Source organism: Dromiciops gliroides, chromosome 3, assembly GCF_019393635.1.
Source record: "Dromiciops gliroides isolate mDroGli1 chromosome 3, mDroGli1.pri, whole genome shotgun sequence".
NCBI classification, from domain to species: domain Eukaryota; kingdom Metazoa; phylum Chordata; class Mammalia; order Microbiotheria; family Microbiotheriidae; genus Dromiciops; species Dromiciops gliroides.
The window spans coordinates 606079066-606101237 of record NC_057863.1 but is presented as its reverse complement, the minus strand read 5'-3'; the positions used below and the strand labels follow the sequence as shown (position 1 = coordinate 606101237).

The following is a 22172-nucleotide window of genomic DNA, read 5'->3' as shown; positions in this document are numbered from 1 at the left end:
CTTGATTATTTTCATAGGACTTTGGTGAAGAAAGTGCTTTGTAAACCTCAAGGTTTCTGAGAAATGTGAGTCGTTGCTGTGTGTTCATGGCGCAGGGGGACAGCCAAGCCCTAGTCGGGCAGGGCCCTGTGGACCTTGGGATCAGTATAGCGAGGAATTAAGGGAAAGGCTGGAACCTGAGTTATGTGAGAATATTAGGTGACCACACACATTTAGTTTTATCCGTCACAGTTGGAAGCCCAACTTTGCCACCCACTAGCTGAGTGACCTTAATCGACTTACTTCTCTCTGAGCCTCACTTTCTTCATCTGTCAAATAAGGAGTTTAGAGCTGATGACCTCTAAGGTCGGGTCCCTTCCAGCACTAAATCTCCAATTCTCAGCACCTCCCATGTGGCCAGGGATACAAAGAAACAGTCCTTGTCTTCAAAGAACTTATATTCCCCTCGGGAGAAACCACATGTATACAGATGAATGAGATAGATACAAAGTAATTTCTGGGACAAAGGGATCTGGTGGCCCATGTTGAAGAAGTGGCAGTTGAGTCAGCTGAGGAGAGAGCACTCTAGGCATGTGCAACGGCCTATACAAACACCCAGAGGTGGGAGATGGAAACATATAAATAAGGCAAACACAAAACATAAGGCAAATGACAAAGCAGGCCAGTTTGGCCAGACTGTAGCCCCATGAGGACGAGTAATATGCAGTAAACCTGGACAGGTAGGTGGGAAGCACAGTGTGGAGGGCTTTAAATGCCAGGGGAGTCCCCAAGAAGGGGGTGTTCTGAACTAGGCCACAGCCCCTGGCCACACACCTTCTTTCCCCCTTCCCGTGCCTAGGCCTCAGCCAAGGGGGAGGTATATGATCAGCCCTGGCACGCAGCCCCAGGGTGACCAGCAGAGAGCAGGGCTACCCGATGCCAAGGCTGGCATCTGAACCTGGTGCCCTCAGCCGCTTCCTGTCTCTGTGGTGGCCAGTGTTTTCTTCCTCCATCTGCTCCTCAGTTTCACGGGAAGTTAAACCTTTGCCCCTCCCCCCCCCCAAACCAAAGTTATTTTGCTTTGGTGGGGGAAGGAAGGGGTGGGTCTGAGATACCCATCAGAACCCACTATCTGAGGAGGTTAGGACTTACTGGGCCTACTCTGGTGGACTGCGGGACTCCATTCCCCAGTCTATACATCCTCACCAGACCCCTTTCCCTGCCCTTTTGTTCTGGGGGCTCCCTTTGTGCCAACCTTGCTTCTGGGAGGAAGCCGAGAGGGTCACCAGTTCAGAATTGAGGGGGAAACCCTGTCATTTTACAGATGAGGAAACTGAGGCCTACAGAGGTTTGGTGACTTGCCCAAAGTCATGCAGGTAATAAATTTCAGAGGCAGGATTGGGACCCAAGTGGGTCTGATTCCACTTGTACCACGGCGTTTCCTTGACTCAGAGGAGACATGATTTACTTCACTAGAAAAAGTCAGAGACCGAAGGTCCCTGCTCCAGAAGGCATGAGAGCCGGCAGGATGTTGTTGGAGGCATAATGTATAGGAGGTGGTAAGGGAGACATCCTGGGCCTTTGTTGGGAGGGAGGCAGGCAGGCAGGCAGGCAGGCAGGCAAAGGTCTGCTTGAATTGGACACAGATGGAGTAAGGAGGTTAGTTCAAAAGCTTTGCTAGTTTCAGTTTGGTTTATTTCAGGGGGATGGTTTTTGGTTATCCAAGTAGGCTTCTTTCTTGTGCCCCTCCCATCCTTCCCCAACATCCCTGGGAGACCAATCACCTTAACCTCTGTCCCCTTTGGGGTTCTCATCTGTAAAATGGGGATAATCATAGCACCTCCCTCCCAGGGTGGTTTTGTGGATCATATGAGATCAGACTTGTTCGCAGTTGGAAAACCTTAAAGCGCCGTTATTATCATGTTATTGTTAGCGTTATCATGTCACCCTGTCCCTCTTGCAGTGCAGTGTTCCAGAAGGAGAGACCAAGCCCGGAGAGGGAGCATGGACAAGCTCTCCACTGGGCCTCAGCATCGGGTGTGAGGACTTGGACCAAGCCAGGGATTCGGGTTGGGGGGGCTGGGGGGGGTAGATAGACAGTTAAACTCTGTTCTGGGGAGGATTAGAGGGAATTAAAAGGCTTGGAAGGAGGGATGTCCCAGGGGAGAAGAGGAAGGGAAGGGTTATGTAACAGGGCATGGCTCTGCCGGCTGCTGCCTGGGATTGGGGGGTGGGGAGAGAAGGGGCGGGGGAGGCCTGAGTTACAGGCAAGGCCAACTGAAGTACCATGAACCCTGGTCTCTGCCTCAAAGAAACTCCTGTTCCTTATAGTCTTCCTTAGCTTTCTAAGGCAGGGAACTTAGGCCCAAAGTTGGCACAATCAGCTAACCCAGGTCACATAGTGGGTAAGACTAAGTTTGTTGTTCAGTCATGTCTGACTCTCCATGATTCCATTTGGGCTTTTCTTGGCAAAGATACTGGAGCCATTTGCGATTTTCTTCTCCAGCTCATTTTACAAATGAGGAAACTGAGGCAACCAGGGTGAAGTGACTTGCCCGGGGCACCCAGCTAAAAAGTGTCTGAGGCCAAATTCGAACTCAGGAAGATGAGTCTTCTCGATTCCAAGCCCAGTGCTCTATCCACTATGCCCACTTAGCTGACCCTGAGACTAAGTTTGGGGACTGCTCTTTGAGTCTTGGAGGGTATTAAGGACTCCCTGGCTATTCCTCCGGAGAAGCCCAGATTCCATGGGTCTGGGGGGAAAAAAAAGGAGAAATGAATGAATCAGTATCCTTTGGGCCAGGCTGGGCTGGGCATTTTACCCAGGATAAGTTCCCTATCTTTGGCTCACTGTCAGTGATAGCCTGAGGTGCAGGAGCTGGAGGCCTTCTAGAAATGGGAGAACAGATGCCTGAATCCTGGGGCCCAAGGGCCTGAAGTGACTGAGTCACATTTCCCTCACAGCTCAGAACTGGGAGGGACCTTACCACAGAGGATGTCAGATCTAGGAAAGGCCTTAGAATGTGGAATGCTACAGCTAGAAGAGCCCTTAGAACATAGAATATTGGAACTGGGAAGAGATTTACGGGTACAGTGTTGACTCTGAAAGGGCCCTGAGAACATGGAATGTTGGAACTAGGAGGAGCCTCAGAACAGAGATCGTCAGAGCTGGAAGAGACCCCACATAACCGACTTCTCAGGCAGGGTTTCTAGGGAGGATAACAGCTCTCATTATTGTTTGTGTGGTTCTGTAAGGCATGGAAAGTACCTTCCTTCCTGACAGCAGTCACTGGAGGTGGGCAGTGTAAGTACTATTCCCATTATATAGATGATGAGACTGAGGACACTTGCCTGTGATCACCTAGGACATGTTGATGCTGATATCTGACACAGGGTCTCCTGACTCTCAATCTGATCTGGACCATGCAGCAATATCTTGGTGGATCCATGAGCCAGGCCTGCCTCATTCTTCCCACATGGGCCAACTCTGAAGAGGATACCAGAAGCCTCTACTCCCCAAACTCTCCCTCTTCTCCTGGTCAGCCATGGCCTCTGCCATGACCTTGAGGAAAGTCTCATCCCTTCAGGGAGCCTCAGTTTCCATGTTTGTAAAATGAAAGCATCAGGTTAGATCAAAAGATTAGGATTCCCCACCCACCCAACCAAGGTGCATATTCTCGTCTGTGTTCAGGGTCCCAGGGGGCCACTTGGAGGTTTCAGAAGAGACAGATTATCTCCCAAGCTTCCCCCTGTTCTGTCTCGCCATCCCCTTCTCATTAAGTTGTACATCGCAGTCAGATCTGACAGGTCCTCCTCCGTCTCTTTTTTCTAGAATGGGCAGATTCCCGGAGAAGACCCTGGAAGACTTCCCTCCAAGGTGAGAATCAAGGGGGCTGCTTCTGGAATGGTGGGGTGTGGGGGAGGGAAGACTTTAGACTCTAGGGAGAGGTGGGGTGTGACTCAAGCCTCCCAGGCAGAATCTGAGGCTGGGCGCATGCCTCAGGTACACCCCCAAAGTACGATCTTGCCTAGAAAAGGAAGGAAGGCGGGGGGGGGGAGGAAAGGAAGGAAGGAAAAAGGAAGGAAGAGAGAGAAGGAAGGGAGGAAGGAGAGAAGGAAGGAAAGGAGGGATGAAACAAGGAAGGAAGGAATGGAAGGAAGAAAACAAGGAAAGAGAGAAGGAAGGAAACAAACAAGGAAGGAAGGATTTATTAATTAAGTGCCAGGAACTAAGTGCTTTACAAATATTATCTCGTTTGACCACAACCCTAGGACTTAGGTGATATCATTATTCCCATTTTACAGTGTGAGGGAAACTAAAGGCAAACAGATTAAGTGATTTGGCCAGGGTCACACAGCTAGTGAATTTCTGAAGCTGGATTTGAATTCAGCTCTTCCTGAGTCCTGGTATAGCATGGCATCCACTGTGCCCCCTAGCTGCATAGTTATGAGAGGTGGGTGGGGCATTAGAACATAAAACGTTAGAGCTGGAAGGTGTGTTGGGACGCTGCAGAATGTCAGCGTTGGAAACAACCTGAGAACAGAATGTGAGGTCTGGGAAGATCACACGGTCCCGTCTGGGCAAGCCCTTCATCTTACAGATCCAGAAGCCGAGAGGAAGTGACCTATTTAAGGTCCTGTGTCTCATCTGTCAGGGCAGAGCCGCTATTAGAGACCAGGTGTTCTGACAACTCCTCTCCTCTCTTCCCTCCGCCCCGCCAGTTCAAGGTTCTTGTTCTTCTATGCTTCTTGAAGATCACCGGCTTTCTAGTGGGGCCCGGGATCCTTCCCCATGGGGCCATAGGGATAACTGATTGTACTCATTAAACAGCTAGGGAGCTGAGGCCTGGAGGAAGGGAAATGATTTGACTTGAACCCAGGTCTTCTGCCTCCATCATTCCTCTGAGCTCCCAGAGCCCTCCCCGCTGGCATCTGGCAGCCTGAGGTGACCCTCTCTGTGCTTCCCTTGCCCCTCCTTCTGTCCCCACAGGCTGCATCATAAAGGAGACCTTTGGGACCCAGAGACTGGCCCAAGTTCCCCTGCTGTGATAACAGGGTGGGGAGGGGTGTGATAAGGAGAGTTCCCTGGGAAAGGGGAGAGTGGTAACCACTGTGTGAGATGTGACATTGCTCTGGAATGGGAATGGTGACCCCCACCCGCCCCATCCCCCGTCATCAGTGGGCCCAGCTCTCTCCACAGAGGTCACAGTAATCACTGAGACCTGGAAAGGGAGTAGGGGGCAGCTGGGGAGGACCAGAGTGGAGCGGAAACGGGAGAGGCAGACAAAGGAAGCAATAGCTCTGCCCCCGTGGGGCAGCATCCCTCCTACAGGGGTCCAGCCTTGGATGGGGGTGGGGCAACCTTGGTAGCCAGTGAACTGCCTACTACTGGCTGGCTGGCAAGTGAGGAACAGGAGGTGCTGGGCCAGGGTGAGGGAGATGGGGTCTGGGCCCTAGGGCAGGTAGGGGACAGGAAGTGCTGGGCCAGAGTGAGGGAGATGGGGTCTGGGCCCCAGGGCAGGTGGGGTAAGTAGCAGAGCACCGAATGCTTCACCACCCTGGCAGGATGTCCTAGACAGAGGAGGAGAAGCCACCATAGGATATCTGTGAGGCCTGATGCCCCTTAACCCACCCCCCACCCGTTCCATAGTCTCTCATCCTGGCTGTGTATACAACACTGCCTCCTGGCAGGCCCCTGCCTCCCTGCTGTGGAGGAGGGGGAGAAGAGGGAGAAATGTGTCCTAATTTGGGCTCTGGGACCCACATTGGTTGTTTGCTTCCTCAGAGTTTAGCTTCCTTTTAGGGATCATTTTGTTTCCACGGCTGCAGTCACTGTGGATAGAGATCTTCCCAGGTTTCTCGGGATTCCTCATGTGTGTCTGTTTTGAACAACACATTCACACCTCACCACGTGCATGTCCCAGTCATTTGTCCCCGTTCCTCCCATCAATGGGCATCCACTTTGGTTCCAGTTCTTGGTTGTCACAGAGGGAGGTGTCAGATCTTTGTTAGTATTGCCCCCATTTTACAGATGAGGAAACTGGCCTTGGATCAATGAAAAGAGCCTTGACTCTGGAGGGAGAGGCTCTGGGTTCGGATTCAGCCCCTTGTACTTATTACCTGTGGGACTCTGGACTGTGTAAGATGAGGGGGTTGGACTAGAGGGAATCTTTTTTTAAAATTTAAATTTACAAACATTTTTAAGAGATAGTACCCGCCCTCAATAAGCTTACATTCTAATTGAGGAAGAGAACACATCCAGAAGAGTGGAGACAAGGGAGGCTTTTTGGTATGGGGAATGAAATGATTTTTGTTCTTGCTGTGGTTATATCAGTCCTGTCTGACTCTCTTTGACCCCCTTTGGGCTTTTCTTGGCAGAAATACTGGAGTACTTTGCCATTTCCTTCTCCAGCTCATTTTACACATGGGGAAACGGAGGCAAACAGTGACGTGACTTGCCCAAATTTCTAGATACTTTGATGCTCAGAATGGTTGAGCCAAGTCATAGACTTTCTTTTTCTAAGAACTGGGGAGAACAAGCTGCCTTCTACAGGGAGGAAAGATGGGGACTGAAGACAGCATTCTACCCTGTAGCATCTGCACTAGGAGCAGGCTGGCCTCCCCTCCCCTCAAGAACAGGATAGTCAGATGTTTGCTAGAGGGAAGATGAACAAATGGGGGCCAAGCCTGGGAGAAGTCTCCTAGGAGCCAGCTCAGCTTAGTGCCCCAGGGGGTGGGGAAGTTCTCTTCCCCTAAGCTCCTAAGATGTGGTGGCAAGGTCTGAGAGGAGGGTCAGAAGAAAGACCCGGGTACAAGTCCCTACAGCTTAACTAATGTAAAAATAAACTACGGGTGTCATGTCCTTGGTTCTGAGCCTCAGTTTCCCTAGCTGTAGAATGGGAATAGATGATACTCCTGGGGATGTGAGGAAGGAGGTGCATTGTGAATAGGTCAGCACTAGGGAAATGTGACCTTTACTTTGGGTGGAGCTGTACCCGTCTTTCAGGAAGTCCAAGATGTCAGGTAGCACCTGTCCCTGCCCTCCTCCCTGCCCCTTTGCCCAGCTGTCTGCTCCAGCCCAGCTCAAGGATTTCACCCCAGGCCCCAGGAAGGAACTGCCCAGCTGTGTGTGAACAGCCTCCGGTGGACTTTGCTTCTCTGGTTACCCAGATGGGAGGCGGGGCCTGGGTGTGGCACAAATGTCCACAAAACTGTTTCTTGGCAGGTCTCTCCTGCCCAAGGTGTTTGGAGAGGGTGGAGGGCGCCCCGGGGCCAGGCCAGTGAGCGTTTATTAAGCACCTACTGTTGTATGTGACAGGCTCCGGGGTAGCCTGCATTCAAGGTGTCACCGGTGTCTTGGGGGCATATAGCAGACACACAGATGCCTGATTATTTGAGCAGGGAGAGAAAACACTAACAGCTACCTCCCACCCAGACCAGAAAGGCTTGTCTGGTTTCAAAGTCAAAAGTCCTGGGTTTGAGTGCTAGCTGATGCTGTCTCAATGGGCCTTCCATCTACATCCCTTTCCCCTGGGTTGTTGAAAGTGAGGGCATAACTACCTGCTAAAGGCATATTTGTATAGTCTCCTTTCCTTGTGAATATGTAAATGTTCATTTGAGCTGGGACTTAGAGCTGGAATGGATCTTAGAGGCAGTCTAAGTCTAGTTCAACACCTGACAGAGGCACAGAGGAAGGAAATGACTTGTCCAAGGTGACAGCTGGACCCAGGTCCTCTGACATCAAATCCAGAACTCTCTCCTCTGTACTGTGCTGACTCTTCTGCCTGCCAGGGCCATTCTGTTGCTGAGGCAGCTAGTAACTCGGTGGATAGAATGCTGGGCCTGGAATCAGGAAGATCTGAGTTCAAATATGGCCTCAGACATTTACTAGCTGTGTAACCCTGGGCAAGTCACTTAACTTCTGTCTGCCTTAGTTTCTTCATGAGTAAAATAGGGGTAATAATAACACCCACCTCCCAGTGTTGTTATGAGGATCAAATGAAATAATATTTGCAGAGTGCTTAGTGCAATGCTTGGCAATAGTAAATGCTAAGTATTAGCTCTTATTGTTGTTTGTAAAGAGCCTCATAAGTCTTAAAGTACTGTATAAATGCTAGCTTGCTATTGTTGTTGTTGTTATTATCCTTTTATTGCCTTCTCATATCAGAATGGCATCTTTGTCCTTGAAAATATCCTGTCCTCTCCTCTCCCACCCAACTCCAATCAACCCCTCTGCACATTTCTGCCTGAGTTCTCAGGTACATTCTAGAATCTTTAACTTCACTGGGAGACTTCCTGATTGCTGGGTGGGATGGGGGGCATTCTTCCCATCTCAGAGTGGATGGATGACCTTCTGGATGTAGGAATTCCCTGCAGAGGGTGCCACAGATCCCTTGTTCCTCCCTTCCTGTCCCCTTTGGCCAGGATTAGACTAGAGAGTATAATGTTCAGACTGTTGGACTTGGAATCAGGAAGACCTGGCTTCCAATCCATCCAGAGACATCTCATCATCTGAACAGCAGATATTCTTCATGCACTTTGTGTTTCCGTGGGTAGAATATTGGGCCTCCCTCTTGCCAGAGTGGGTGGCTGTGGATCTCACTGCAGGGCTTCTGTAGAAATGTCCCACACAGATGGGAACACCTAGACAAGAGCTCACCAATTCTAGGGAATCCCTCTTCGATTCACATTGTATGCCAAACATTTTCCGCAACAGTGGCAAGCACTTTTGGCAAACATACATCTCCTTGTTTCATGCTTCGCTTGATATTGTCAATCAGTGAACAGTTATTTCTTCAGTGGCATATCTCTCAGAGACTCTCACACGATCTTTTATTTTTATTTTTATTTTTTTTAGTGAGGCAGTTGGGGTTAAGTGACTTGCCCAGGGTCACACAGCTAGTGTTAAGTGTCTGAGGCCGAATTTGAACTCAGGTCCTCCTGAATCCAGGGCCCGTGCTCTATTTACTGCGCCATCTAGCTGCCCCTGACTCTCACACGATCTTAACACGGCAGAGAGCCTTCTCGGCTAAATTTACTATGTCAGGTCAAATGTCTTTTTCATAACAAGCAAATACTAGGCAAAGTGGATCTGATATTCTCTGCCCTCTTCAGTCAGTTGTGATGGTGAAGATGTGGCTTACCACAGAATGCTATTTGTGAAGGCTGCTTGTTCCTGTCTCCTGTTTTTTACCAAGGACATCTTTGATAAACGGGTAGGTCTTTCTCATGAAGATTGCTTATGATAAGAGAGTAGTTGTGTATGTTGATAGTTCCTGCTGTCTTTTTAAAAAATTAGATTTTTCTTCTATGAACAAAAAGCAATTTTCTTTTCCTCACACCTAAATTTTCCTCATCTCTAAGTCAGGAGTAATGGTAGTGCTCATGTCCAAGGGCTATTAGAAAGGAGATAATGTTTATAAAAACATTATGCAAACTTTTAAGCTCTATGTTAGGGGTTCTTAAAAGGATATTTTCACTGGCTGTCCCCCATGCCTGGAATTCTCTCCCTCCTCGTCCTCACCTTTTTGGCTTTGTTCAAGTCCCAGCTGCCTTCTGCAAGAAGCCTTTGCCAATCATCCTTAGTGCTAGGGTCTTCCCTCTGAAATCATCCCCAATTTTTCCTGCATATACCTTGTTTGTACATAGCTGTTTGCAAGTTGTCACTCACATTAGGCTGTGAACTCCTTAAGAGAAGGGACTATTTCTTGCCTTTCTTTGTGTCTCCAGCATTTAGTGTACTGCCTGTAATATAGTTGATGCTTAATAAATGCTTGCTTGTTGACTTATAGGATCCACGGATTCCCCCAGGGGTGTGTGGATATATCTAAGGGGGGGTCCCCTGGCCATAAAGAGAGAAACCTTCATAACAAACAAATATTCCCATCAAAACAAATTCCCACACTGACCAGATCAGAAAAATGTATGTCTCATTACCCCCCTGAAGTCCACCACCTCTCTGTCAGGAGGTGGGTAGTGTGCAGTTAGTCATGGCATGTTTCTCTGTTCAGTGTTGTTGTTATAGTAGAAATTGTTCTCCTGTCGCTGTCCCCACATCACTCTGCAGTTATGGACGTCTTCCTGAGCATCCCTTTCAGGTCGTTCTGTTGTTCTCTCCCCCCTCCTATTGTTTCTGCCATCTTGAACCATATGCTCCAATACCCTCAGCTCTGTTGTTCCCAGCACAGATATTTGTTCTATCTCAACTTGGTCTTGTCTTCCTATCTCCGTCTTCTTCAGCGCCATTTTTCTTATGTTTTATTTATATATTTTTTGGTGGGGAAATGAGGGTTAAGTGACTTGCCCAAGGTCACACAGCTAGTGTCAAGTGTCTGAGGCTGGATTTGAACTCAGGTCCTCCTGAATCCAGGGCTGATGCTTTATCCACTGTAGCGCCACCTAGCTGCCCCCAGTGCCATTTTTCTTATATGTGTTTTTTCTCTCTGGGAACTAGGCATATAAAGGTATGTGCCTGGCATTGTGCTAAGCACTGGAAATATAAAGTCCCTGACCTTACGGAGCTTACATTCTGGCTGTATGTACATAAGTGCATAGAAAACAGACGCAATGTAATCTAGGAAGGAATATGGGGCGGGGAGTGAGAAAAGGTACCTGAAGGAAACTAGGGATTCTGCAAGGCAGGGGTGAAGCAGGAAGGCTTTCCAGGTGTAGGGGAAAGCCAGGGCAAAGACATGGAGGAGGTGGGAGATAGAATGCTTTCCGGGAGAGATAATTAGGACAGTTTGGCTGTACTACAGCATGTAGGAAGGGGAGTTGTAGTCATCGCCATCGTCATCGTCTTTGTCATCATCATCATCATCATCATCGCTAACATTTATATAGGGGCTTCCTATGGGCCAGGAAGGCTGCTGGGTGGCCCAGTGGATAGAGCACTGGGCCCGGAGTCAGGAAGACCTGAGTTTGAATTCAGCCTCAGACACTCACTAATTGTGTGACCCTGGGCAAGTCACTTACTCCATTTGCCTTAATCCACTGGAGAGGGAAATGGCAAACTATTCCAGTATCTTTGCTGAGAAAACCCCATATGGGGTTGCAGAGAGACAGACCGAATGACTGAGCAACAGCAATGGACCCATTACAATTATCATCTCATTTGATCCTCATGACAACCCTGCTGAGTAGGTGCTATTATTATATCCATTTTTTTTTTTTTTTGCGGGGCAATGGGGGTTAAGTGACTTGCCCAGGGTCACACAGCTAGTAAGTGTCAAGTGTCTGAGGCCGGATTTGAACTCAGGTACTCCTGAATCCAGGGCTGGTGCTCTATCCACTGTGCCGCCTAGCTGCCCCCTATTATCTCCATTTAACAGATGAGGAAACTGAGGTAAACAGAGGTTAAGAGACTTGCCCAGGATCACACAGCTTAGTAAGTATCTGAGGTCAAATTTGAACTCAGGTCTTCCTGACTCCAGGCCTTGCACTCTGTCCACTGAATCACTTAGTGAATAATAATGCTGGGAGGGATGGTTGGAGCCCGGTAATGAGAGATTGTAAATGCCAAAGAGGATAGTTTATTTTTTTATTCTATAGGTAATATGGAGACAGTCCAGTGTATTGAGTAGGGGAGTGACGTGAAAGGGCTCGTGCTTTAGAAAAGCACCTCAGCAGCTCAATGGGGGATGGATTGGAGTTGAGAGAGACTTGTGGCAGATCAGGAGACCCTTGCGATGGCCCAGTGAGGAGGGAGATAGGGAGATGGAGAAGGAACTCTCAGACAGGAAGCAGAACCCTGAGAAGAGGGGATATGTAAGAGGAGGAGGAGGAGATGGCAGAGAGGAGGCCCGAGAAAGGACCTCCCAATGGCAGCTGGGAGACCCCTGGCACCTTTGGAGAGAGCACTGAGGTCGGAAACTGAGGGAAATAAGAAGAGGGGAAGGGGAGGCACTGAGCAAGAAAAGCTGGGAAAATGCTGATAGCTCCGTTCTACGTTTTGGTTTGTTTCCCCAATGTTTAACCCGGGGTCTGAGATGCGTTGTTACTGAGTCATTTCAGGTGTGTCTGACTCTCTGTGACCCTGTTTGGGGGTTTTCTGGGCAAAGACGCTGGAGTGGTCGGCCATTTCCTTCTCCAGCTCATTTTACAGATGAAGAGACTGAGGCAATCAGGGTCAAGTGACTTGACCAGGGTCACACAGCTAGGAAGTATCTGAGGCCAGATTTGAACTCAGGAAGATAAGTCTTCCTTAGTCCAGGCCCTATCCACTGACACTATCCACCGTGCCACCTAACTGTCACACTGCTATACAGTTAGCACTTAGTAAATGCTTGTCTGGCTGATTGATTATCTGTTGGTGAGAAAACCGAGGCCTAGAATAGAGAAGTAACTTGCCCAAGGAGGGCTATTGATTGATGGGCAGAAGCAGGGCCTGTTGCTTCTCTCTAGGCCTTCTCATTTTACAAATGAAAGGATTGGAGTAGATGTTCTCTGAGAGCCCTTGGGCCTCCAGCTTTCTGGGTTGGAAGACCACCACCAGCTCAAATGGTCTGTGTTCTGCTGTGACAGTGAGCCCCAGCTTGGAATGAGCCTGGCTTCTGGGGGCGGGGTGCAGTGGAGAGGGCAGTGAAGAGAGCACTCTGGATAGAGTATATTATTCCTCCCAGGGGAATAGTTGGACAGTTCTCCTGGGGTCAGATTATAGGCAGGGGGCCTCGAATGCCAGTCTAAAGAATTTGTCAGTGAGAAGCATAGTTTCCCTGGGGAGTTATTATTTTGAGAATGTTCTCAATTTATTTCCTATGTGATTTTCCTCAGCTAACAAGGGGTTCCCAAATGTGAGGGAAAGAAAGGGCCCCAGCTCTGGAGTCAGAGGTCCCGGGTTCAAATCCTAGCTCTCCTATGGGATAGCTGTGTGACCTTAAGTTTCTTTACTCCCAAAGTCCCAGTTTCCTCATCTGTAAAATGAGGTGATTGGACCAGATCTATTCATGTTTATTGGAACTTCCCTGTGGAAAGGATGCACCTGGTAAGGGACTCTCCCCACCAAGGCAGATTTGTACCTCCTCCTAAGAGAGAATTGCCCAGGTTCTCACTCCCAGCCAATTAGTGTCAGAGGCAGGATTTGGACTTGGATCTGCCCAAGTCCCGGGTCAGCTCTCTATCCACTACATCACAGTATTCTAAATTCTTTTATACCTCTAACATTTTGCTCTCATTGTATTCCTTTTAGTTCCAACATTCTATGTTCTAAGGCTCCTCTCAGCTCTGACACTCTGTGTTCTAAGATCCCTCCTGGCTCTGACATCCTGTGTTCTAAGGCCCTCCCAGCTCTGACATTCCCTTTTCTAATGCTATAGAACTTGACTGGTATAGTGGACAAAGCCCAGGCTCTAGAGTCTTGGAATCAGATCTAGAACCAAAGGCAAAGATGTCAAATTCATGGCCTGCAAAACTCTTGACTAAAATGTAATTGGGAAATACTTAAAATAAATAAAGATCCAGTAGGACATAGATAATGTTAGTTGGTGGGTTTCTAAGTCACTCTATGACTGACAGAGATCATTAGGTAGTTTAGACTCTTATTTCTTTCTTTCTTTTTTCAGGGTAATGGGGGTTAAGTGACTTGCCCAAGGTCACACAGCTAGTGAGTGTCAGGTGTCTGAGGTCGGATTTGAACTCAGGTCCTCCTGAACCCAGGGCCCGTGCTTTATCTACTGCGCCACCTAGCTGCCCCTATACTCTATTTCTATTTCAGTTTGGCACAACTGTTCTGAGGGATCTCAGAGGCCAGAATCTAATCCCAAGCACTGAGTTCAAATCCCTCTTTACTCCCTCAACCTGTGAGAGTTTAAGAAACTCCTTTCACCTTCTCTGGCCTCAGTGTCCTCCTCTGTAAAATTCCAGGGTGTAAGGGATGGCGTTGGATTCCATGCTCCCCCATTGCTTAGTTCTGTGCCCACAAGGGGGTGCTCCACTCACATCTGTGAGCTCCCTACCTGTCTGCTAGGGAAGGTGGGTGGGGTGGGGGAGGAGTAGACTCAGGAAGTCATAGTTTATGGGGGCCTTGTGTGGGCGCTGAGATTCTTGGAAGGAGAAGCCCAGCTAATAGTGCCCCCTGTCCTTCACCTCCCCCCACAGGGGTCTTCCCTGATCCCAGAGCCCCCCTATATTTCACTGTGATGTGGCTTCCTCCCTGCCAGGTTTTTCTTCCTCTTCTCTCTTTGAGGGGGTGGGGTGAGACGAGGGTACAGATCTGAAACATAGAAAGCTCATTCAGCCTTCTGTAGCACCTACTCTCCAGTGCCAGCCGAGATGTAGGAAGCCAGCCTGCCCCTGACCTGCTAGGCTTAGAGGCTCCTAGGGGAGGGAATAGGTGGGTAAAGAAAAGAAGGAATGGGGGCAGCTAAGTGGCCCAGTGGATAAAGTACCGGCCCTGGATTCAGGAGGACCTGAGTTCAAATTTGGCTTCAGATGCTTGACACTTACTAGATGTGTGACCCTGGGCAAGTCACTTAACCCTCATTGCCCTGCAAAAAAAGAAGGATTAAGTGCAACCCACTACCCAGTTAAAGTAGGATCAGAAAGGGCCCCTATGAGGTGGAGAAGAATGTGGTGAAGGCGGTATACCATTGTACCCATTTTATAGATGAGGAAACTGAGGTCTGGGGAAGAAAATTGCCTTGTATCCTGCCACTTACTTCCCCCTCCCTCACTCCTATATCTCTTCCCCACTTCTTTCTGTCTCCTCCCTTCCCTTCTCCATTCTCTCTTCCCACCCTTCTTTCCTCCATTTAACCTCTCCAGGAACACTCTGGTTCAGCCAAGTTGGCCCACGTCTCCTCATACCCAGCACTTCATTCTCCACTGCTTTCCTCCATGCCTAGAATGGATTCCTTCGTCACCTCTTAGAAGAATCCCCACTTTCCCTCGAAAGTCAACTCAAATCCCTTCTCCGAGGTGTTTCTGATTGTTCCCCTCCCGCCCCCCAGATTACTCAGTAGATCTTCATATACCTCATTTGTACACGACAATGTATGTTGTCTTCCTCATTAGAATGTCAGCTCCTTGTGGACAGGCTTCGCTTCACTTTTGGTTTTGTGTTTCTGGTGCCTGACACATAGCAAATTTTTTTTATTAAATATTGATTGAGTCACTCGTTGATTGCCCACAGTCACACAACTAGTAGTAAGGTTCTGAGCTGGAATTGGGTGATCAGAGATGTAGAACTGGAAAGGGATCCTGAATTGTGTATTATCACACGAGTGTGACAGAGATAGGATTTGAACTCATCTTCTAATTCCAAATCCAATCCTTTTTTCTTTTTTTTGTGAGGCAATGAGGGTTAAGTGACTTGCCCAGGGTCACACAGCTAGTAATGTGTCAAGTGACTGAGGCTGGATTTGAACTCAGGTCCTCCCGAATCCAGGGCTGGTGCTTTATCCACTGCGCCACCTAGCTGCCCCTCAATCCTCTTTCCAATGGTGGAGTACAGAGGAAGTTGTTGTTCAGTCATTTTTCAGTTGTGTCCAACTCTATGTGACCCCATTTGGGGTTTTCTTGGCAAAGATATTGAAGGGGTTTGCCATTTCCTTCTCCAGCTCATTTTACAGATGAGGAAACTGAGGCAAACAGGATGAAATGACTTGCCCAGGGTCACACAGCTAGTAGGTGTCTGAAGCTAGATTTGAATTGAGGTCTTCTTGACTCCAGGCTCAGTGGCTGCCCTCACAGGAAGTAAACATCCTTATTTTTGCCCAAGCTCAGGAGCATTTCAATGAAATCTTAGATTTTCTTCCCTATGACTCAGTTCGTGGTCTGTTCTTCTTTACATTGTTTTATATTTGCATACATGTATTTTCCCCCAAGTCTGCCCATAGAGTATAATCTTCCCAAGGGCAGGGACTGCTGTTTTGTCTTCGCATCTTTACTACCAAGTACAGTATAGGGCACCCATGTCCTCGACCAACACTCTATGCAACTGAACTGGTTAGGGAGGGCGGCATCAGAGCCTCTTTTCAGAGGACGGATGGGATTTTGAGTGACAGAGATGGAGAAAAGGCCTTCCAGGCAGAAAAGTGGGTCAGAAACCAAGGCTCCTTGGGTAGTATTGACAACAGCCTCTGACCTCCGGAGTCAGAGCAGGGGCTTTTATTTATTTATTCATTCATTCATTCATTCATTCATTTATTTATTGGTGGGGTAATGGGGGTTAAGTGACTTTCCCAGGGTCACACAGCTAGTAAGTGTCAGGTGTCTGAGGCTGGATTTGAATTCAGGTCCTCCTGAATCCAGGGCCAGTGCTTTATCCACTGCACCACCTAGCTGCCCCCAGAGCAGGGGCTTTTTTGGCCACCCCTGGCCCTCCCTTAAAGTGGGACTGCCTTGGATGCAGCTGCATGTGAGCCGGAGGTACCGGGCCCCCTGGGTCAAGGGCCTGGAATGCCCCATTCTCCTCTGGGATTTAGACATCTGACCCCCGGCAGGGGCCAACACGTGGTTCCCTCCATCCCCTGGCCTGATCCCTCTTTGAAGCTGGCTGCAGCTGTCTATTTTCAGAATCCTCCTCTTCCCTAAGCCCCCACCCTTTCTCTTCCTGTTTGTGAAACCCTGGGCCCTCCTATTCCCACTCTTAGCAGAATGTGACAGCAGGAGTCTCCTCTGAGGTGCCTGAGGGGCCCAGGGAGCTGGCCTGGGCGGACCCCTCCCCCCAGTGCTGGCTCCTGGCACAGTATCTGGGGTCTGCTGCTGCAGCTGTTCCCCCCCTCCTCCGCCCTCCTCCCCTTCCTAGGGAAGGCCCGATAGAACCGGCTTCCCCCACCCCCAGGCACACATCCAGTCCCAGTGCCCTTGAGGAGTCCTCTCCTGCCACCTCCCCATGCAAGGCTTTTGCCTTTTGGCCTTGACATTATAGGGGGAAGGAGGGCAGAGGTGGGAGACTCCTGTATACACACTGCTTCTGGCTGTTGACATCTAGTGCATAGTGCAGAGGAGGGTAGTTGTACTAAGGAGGGGGGCTGAGCCAATGCCCTGCTGCAGCAAGGGGGGCAAAAAATGGACCACCACCAAATTGAGATCTCCTTTCCTCTAAACTCAATTAAGAGTCAGGGGACCCATTTTCTAGTCCGGATTCTGCCACTAACTTACTATGAGTGGTGTAGTGAATAAATCTCTGGACTTGGAGACAGGAAGACCTGGGTTCAAATCCTGCCTCAGGCACTTACCAGCTGGGTAAGCCATTGGACCTTCCGGAGCCTCAGTTTCCCCATCTATAAATTGGAGCTAATAAAAGCACCTCTCATACTGAGTGATTGTGAGGAATAAATGAGATAAGTCGTAAAGCATTTTGTAAACCTTATATAGGGACAGCACAGGGATTGGGTCTATAGTTTCATTAGTATAGAGACCATCCTTGTGAGGACCCCCCCCACACACACACATATACACACAATGCAAGTCATCACCTTGTCTATAACTCAGATAGTCTTAGTGCAATGAGAGCTTGGGAGTCTTGTCCAGGGTCACATCACTTCAGAAATGGGCCTGGAACCCAGGTCTTTGTGGTTTAAAGGCCTCTGAGTCTCCTCTGTGAGCCTCAAAGCCTTACACAAACGTCGGCTGTGCTGTGAACCCTGGAGAAAGTCACTTCATCTCTCTGGACCTCAGTTTCCTTATTTGTAAAATGAGATCATTGGACCGAATGGTTCCCCTAAGGCCCCTTCCAACTCTTGACATTCTGTAGCCCTCTGAGGCCCTGGAGCTTGGGACAAGGGTGGGCTGCATTTGTCTTACCCACCTATAATTCAATGCAATTCAATTCAGCTAGCACTGTGCTAGGCACTGGAAATACAAAAACAAAATTGAAGCAATCCTTCCTCTCCAGGAACTTATGTCTTGTGAAGTGAAGATGAAGAGGGAAGACTCTCTAGGCATGGGGGACAGCCTGTGCAAAGGCTCGGAGATGAGAGATGATGGAGTGTGGGTGGGGGGCAGGTTTGGCTGGAGCATTCAGGTGGTGAGGGGGATGAAATGGGCCTTGAGCCTGGAAAAAGAGGCTGGAGCCAGACAGTGAAGGGCCTTCAAAGCCATATAAAGGAGTCTGTTTTGGGGTTTTTTAGTTTTTTGGGGGGGTTGTTTTTTTGGGTTTTTGTGGGGCTGTGAGGGTTAAGTGACTTGCCCAGGGTCACACAGCTAGTAAGTGTAAAGTGTCTGAGGTCACATTTGAACTCAGGTCCTCCGGAATCCAGGGCTGGTGCTTTATCTACTGTACCACCCAGCTGCCCAGGAGTCTGTTTTTAGCCCCCAGGGTAAGAGGGCAGCCCCAGAGATTCTGGAGCTGGGGAGTGACCTGGCTGCATGGGAAGCCTTCAGAGACAGGAGTCCTTGAATTGCTCTTTCCTACTCTCAGTTCTGGGTCCTGTGAAGGCCTCAAGGGTTCATCCTCTGGGCAACATGACATAGTGAAGAGGGCACTTAATCTGGAGCCAGGAAAATCAGGGTATAAATCCTGCCTCAGACACTTACTGGCTGGGTGACTTTAGTCAAGTTACTTCAGCTGTCTGAGCCTCAATTTCTTCATTCGTTAGACTTAGTGGTTCGACCTAGTGGCCTCTAAAATCCTTCCCACTTCTGTCTATGATTCTGTGGTCCAAGCAGAAGATGGTGTGAGCTAGCACGGCTCTTCTGGCCACATGGGTTTGGTGGGATTGGGGAGGATCCAGGGACGATTTCTCCATTGGAGATGGGGTGGAGGTCTGCTGACAGCAGGGGTGAGTGGTTAGTGCTTCTCCCAGCCTCCCACCTTCCTCCCTCTGGTCAGTAGTTGGATTGAGGAACCTGTGGGCATCCCTCTGTCTTGCCTCAGCTCCTGCTGAAACCCATTAGAGTTGGAGAAGGGGGTTAGGGTGTGGTTACAACTCCATCCTTCAGAATTCCTTAGGCCTGGCCTTATTGACCAGCAGCGCTCGCTCGCTCACTCGCTCGCTCGCTCTCTCTTTCTCTTTCTCCTCCCCTCCTCCCCCTAAGATAGAGAGGGAAGCCTGTCAGTGCATGTGACATGTGATCTCTTTGTCAAGATTTAGCCCCAAAGCTGGTGGTTGTTGACTTAGATATGAATGTCTAGCCAGGTCCTTTCCTCCCCAGACCTTGAGCAGGTCCCTTTTGACTCAGTGGTTTGATTCTAACAATGTCTCACCTTACCACACACTTCCAGGCTCAACAGAGTTCCCTCTGAACCTCCCTGCCTATCCCCCTACCAGTTACCACATCCCCAAAATTATCTTGTATTTACTTTGCATATTTTGAATATACTTATTACATTATATACTTAAGTTGTGTTTATATATATATATACTTATATTGTTTTATATACATATATACATACACTGACATAAACATAGAGAGACATACATATATGCACACACACGTACATGCACATATATACATAGACTCATGCACATGCATACATGGATATATACAGACACGCATATACACAGACACACACATACAGACACATGTACACATATGCACACACAGACACATATGCATATAAATACCCATACACACATATACACAGACACATACATACTTATGCTGTTCCCCTAGATGGAATGTAAGCTCTTTGAGGGCAGGGACTCTTTGCTCACCTTTTTACCCCCTGCCCCTAGCATAGTGCTTGAGGCATAATAGGTGCCTAATAAATGCTCACTGGCTCACTGATACAGGGTCTCCCTCACAGTAACCCCGAGGGGTTGTGTGAAGCCATGTCATTCCCATTTTATGGAAGACAAAACTGAAGTTCAGAGAGGTTTGAAGTGACTTCATCATCAGCAAGCATTTAAGTGCCTACTTCACGCTAAATACTAGGGATACAAGAAAAGACAAAAACACAGTTCCTGCCCTCGAGGAGCTTCTGAGCCAATGGAAGAGACAACATGCAGACAACTTTGGATGTATGAAAGATGTACCTCAGAGGGAAGGCATTAGCAACTGGGGTAACTGGGAAGATTTGCTCAGGATCACAGCTAATGTGTCCGAGGTCAAACTGGTTGTATTATTTTTTTTTTACTATGTCATCCATGGGTGTCTCTGTCTTGTTTGTTTGTTTGTTTGTTTTAGTGAGGCAATTGGGGTTAAGTGACTTGCCCAGGGTCACACAGCTAGTAAGTGTTAAGTGTCTGAGGCCAGATTTGAACCCAGGTCCTCCTGACTCCAGGGCCAGTGCTCTATCCACTGCGCCACCTAGCTGCCCCCAAGGGTGTCTCTGTCTTCATGGCCCTGGTGGCTGGTAGAGGCCAAAGCTAGATGGGGGTGAGGGGGTGGGGAAGCTCATTCCTCCCCTTCAGAATCCCTTAGGCCTAGTTAGGCTGACAAGCAGAGGCCTCTCTCCTGGCTTCTTACTCCTTAGTGAGTAAAGACTGGTTCATTTTTGTTGTTTTATCCCCAACAAGCCAGCACAGTGCCTGGTATATAGTAGGTGCTTAATCAATGCTTATTGATTGACTGATCCTTGCCAAAAGTCCCACTCAGGCCTGCAGCCACCACACCACCTCTCTGGAAGACTTGAGCCCCAGAGTTCTACCTTTGATGTATGTGGGAGGGTTTTCCAATTGTGTCTTACCATCCAGATGAGCTTGGGTCCAGAGCTGCCTCTTTCCCCGGGCTACCCTTCTGTGAGGGAAAGAGCAGCTGTGACTTGAACCCCTAGGTTCAGTTGTATGTCCCAAGCTCAGACCCTCACCTGGTGTTTGGCTAGCTCATCCTCCTGAGGAGGAGGCAGCAGTGTGGTAGATGGAGGTTTGCAATTTAGAGACAGGAATCCTGTGTTCAAATCCCACTTCTGACACCTAATAGTTTTGGGACCTTGGACAAGAGACTTAATTGGCCAAGCCTCTCACCTGTAAAATGAGGTAGTTAGCCTAGATAGATAGCCTCTGGAGCCTTCCAGCCCTAGATGGGCCATCCCTACCCAGCCTTTTCTCCTTGCCCCATATGATGGGTGGGTATCATAGAGGGCTGTGCTTCTCATTGCTTCTAGCCTGGACTTTCTCAGTGCCTGATGAGGGTACCCCAGGCTTTAGGGAAGTATGTAGAACAGCTGGATTCCTATGTTTGCTCTTCTGAAAAGCTTTGCATGACCTTGGACTAGTCAGTCCACTCTGTGTTCCTGTTTTTAGGGAGCAGAGAAGCAGCCAGAAGTAGGAACATTTACTCTTTCTAATCCTGTTGCACGGACCTGACAGATTGGGGAAGCTTCTCTCTCCTTTTCCCAACCTTAGCCTTTGGGGAACAGAATATATTCATAGAATAATAGAATGTCAAAGCTAGAAGGGGCCTTAGAACATAGCATGTCAGAGCTAGAAGGGCCCTTAGAACACAGCGTGTCAGAGCTAGGACGGCCCTTAGAACACAGCATGTCAGAGCTGGAAGGGGCCTTAGAACACAGGATGTCAGAGCTGGGACAGCCCTTAGAACACAGGATGTCAGAGCTGGGACAGCCCTTAGAACACAGCATGTCAGAGCTGGGACGGCCCTTAGAACACAGGATGTCAGAGCTGGGACGGCCCTAAGAACACAGGATGTCAGAGCTGGGAGAGCCCTTAGAACAGAGAATGTCAGAGTTGGGAGAGCCCTTAGAAAACAGGATGTCAGAGCTAGGAGGGCCCCTGAAGTAGAATATTGGGGCTGGCAGATCTTAGACCTTAAAGATCACCTTCCCCAACCTTCTCACTTTGCAAGAAGAGAGGTCAATGACTTATCCAGAGTCACACCACTAGCTCGAGCACCAGGCCTCTAGTCCCTTTCCTTCTCCTTCCCAAAGGGGGAAGTGTGAGAGGTGGGGAGGGACCCAGGCCCCTGTGCTGCACACACTCCTCCTTCCTTCCTCAAGCTGAGGAGGCTGCAAAAGCAGAAGTGGGGCCCACAGGCTCCCCCAGCACTGACACACTTCTCCACTATGCAGGCCTCCACAGATGGCCCCTGGACAGAGAGAGACTCAGCCTCCTGTGCCCACAAGGTAAGCGCCCCAAAGGGGAGTGGCTGGTGTTTCAAGGGGGAGTCTGACCCTGTGTCCCCTGGGAGAGCTGGGGACTGGGCACTCGTCCTTTTCTGCATCCTGGGGGTGGGGCCTTGGGGGGACGGTAGAAGTGGCATTGGCAGCAGTTGTTTCCTCAAGTCCCTGCTTGTTGTGAATCCCACTGCCTGCCCTGACCTGGGGGCTGGGGGTGGGGGTGGGGGGAGGG

The 22172-nt window shown here is 49.2% G+C and overlaps 1 protein-coding gene across 6 annotated transcripts in view; it reads left to right on the top strand.

The window, feature by feature from the left end:
- Positions 1–22172, top strand: part of RPS6KA1 (ribosomal protein S6 kinase A1) — a 70934-nt gene that overhangs the window by 3887 nt on the left and 44875 nt on the right. For 2 of the 6 annotated variants that reach the window (XM_043997036.1, XM_043997035.1), the window contains exons 2-3: positions 3812–3856; positions 21893–21946. In XM_043997036.1, the coding sequence (XP_043852971.1) occupies positions 3812–3856; positions 21893–21946 (99 nt within the window). Of the gene's footprint in view, positions 1–3811; positions 3857–9113; positions 9195–21892; positions 21947–22172 lie in introns of those variants that run through there. The other 4 variants (XM_043997038.1, XM_043997037.1, XM_043997040.1 and 1 more) reach the window with 2 other exon arrangements.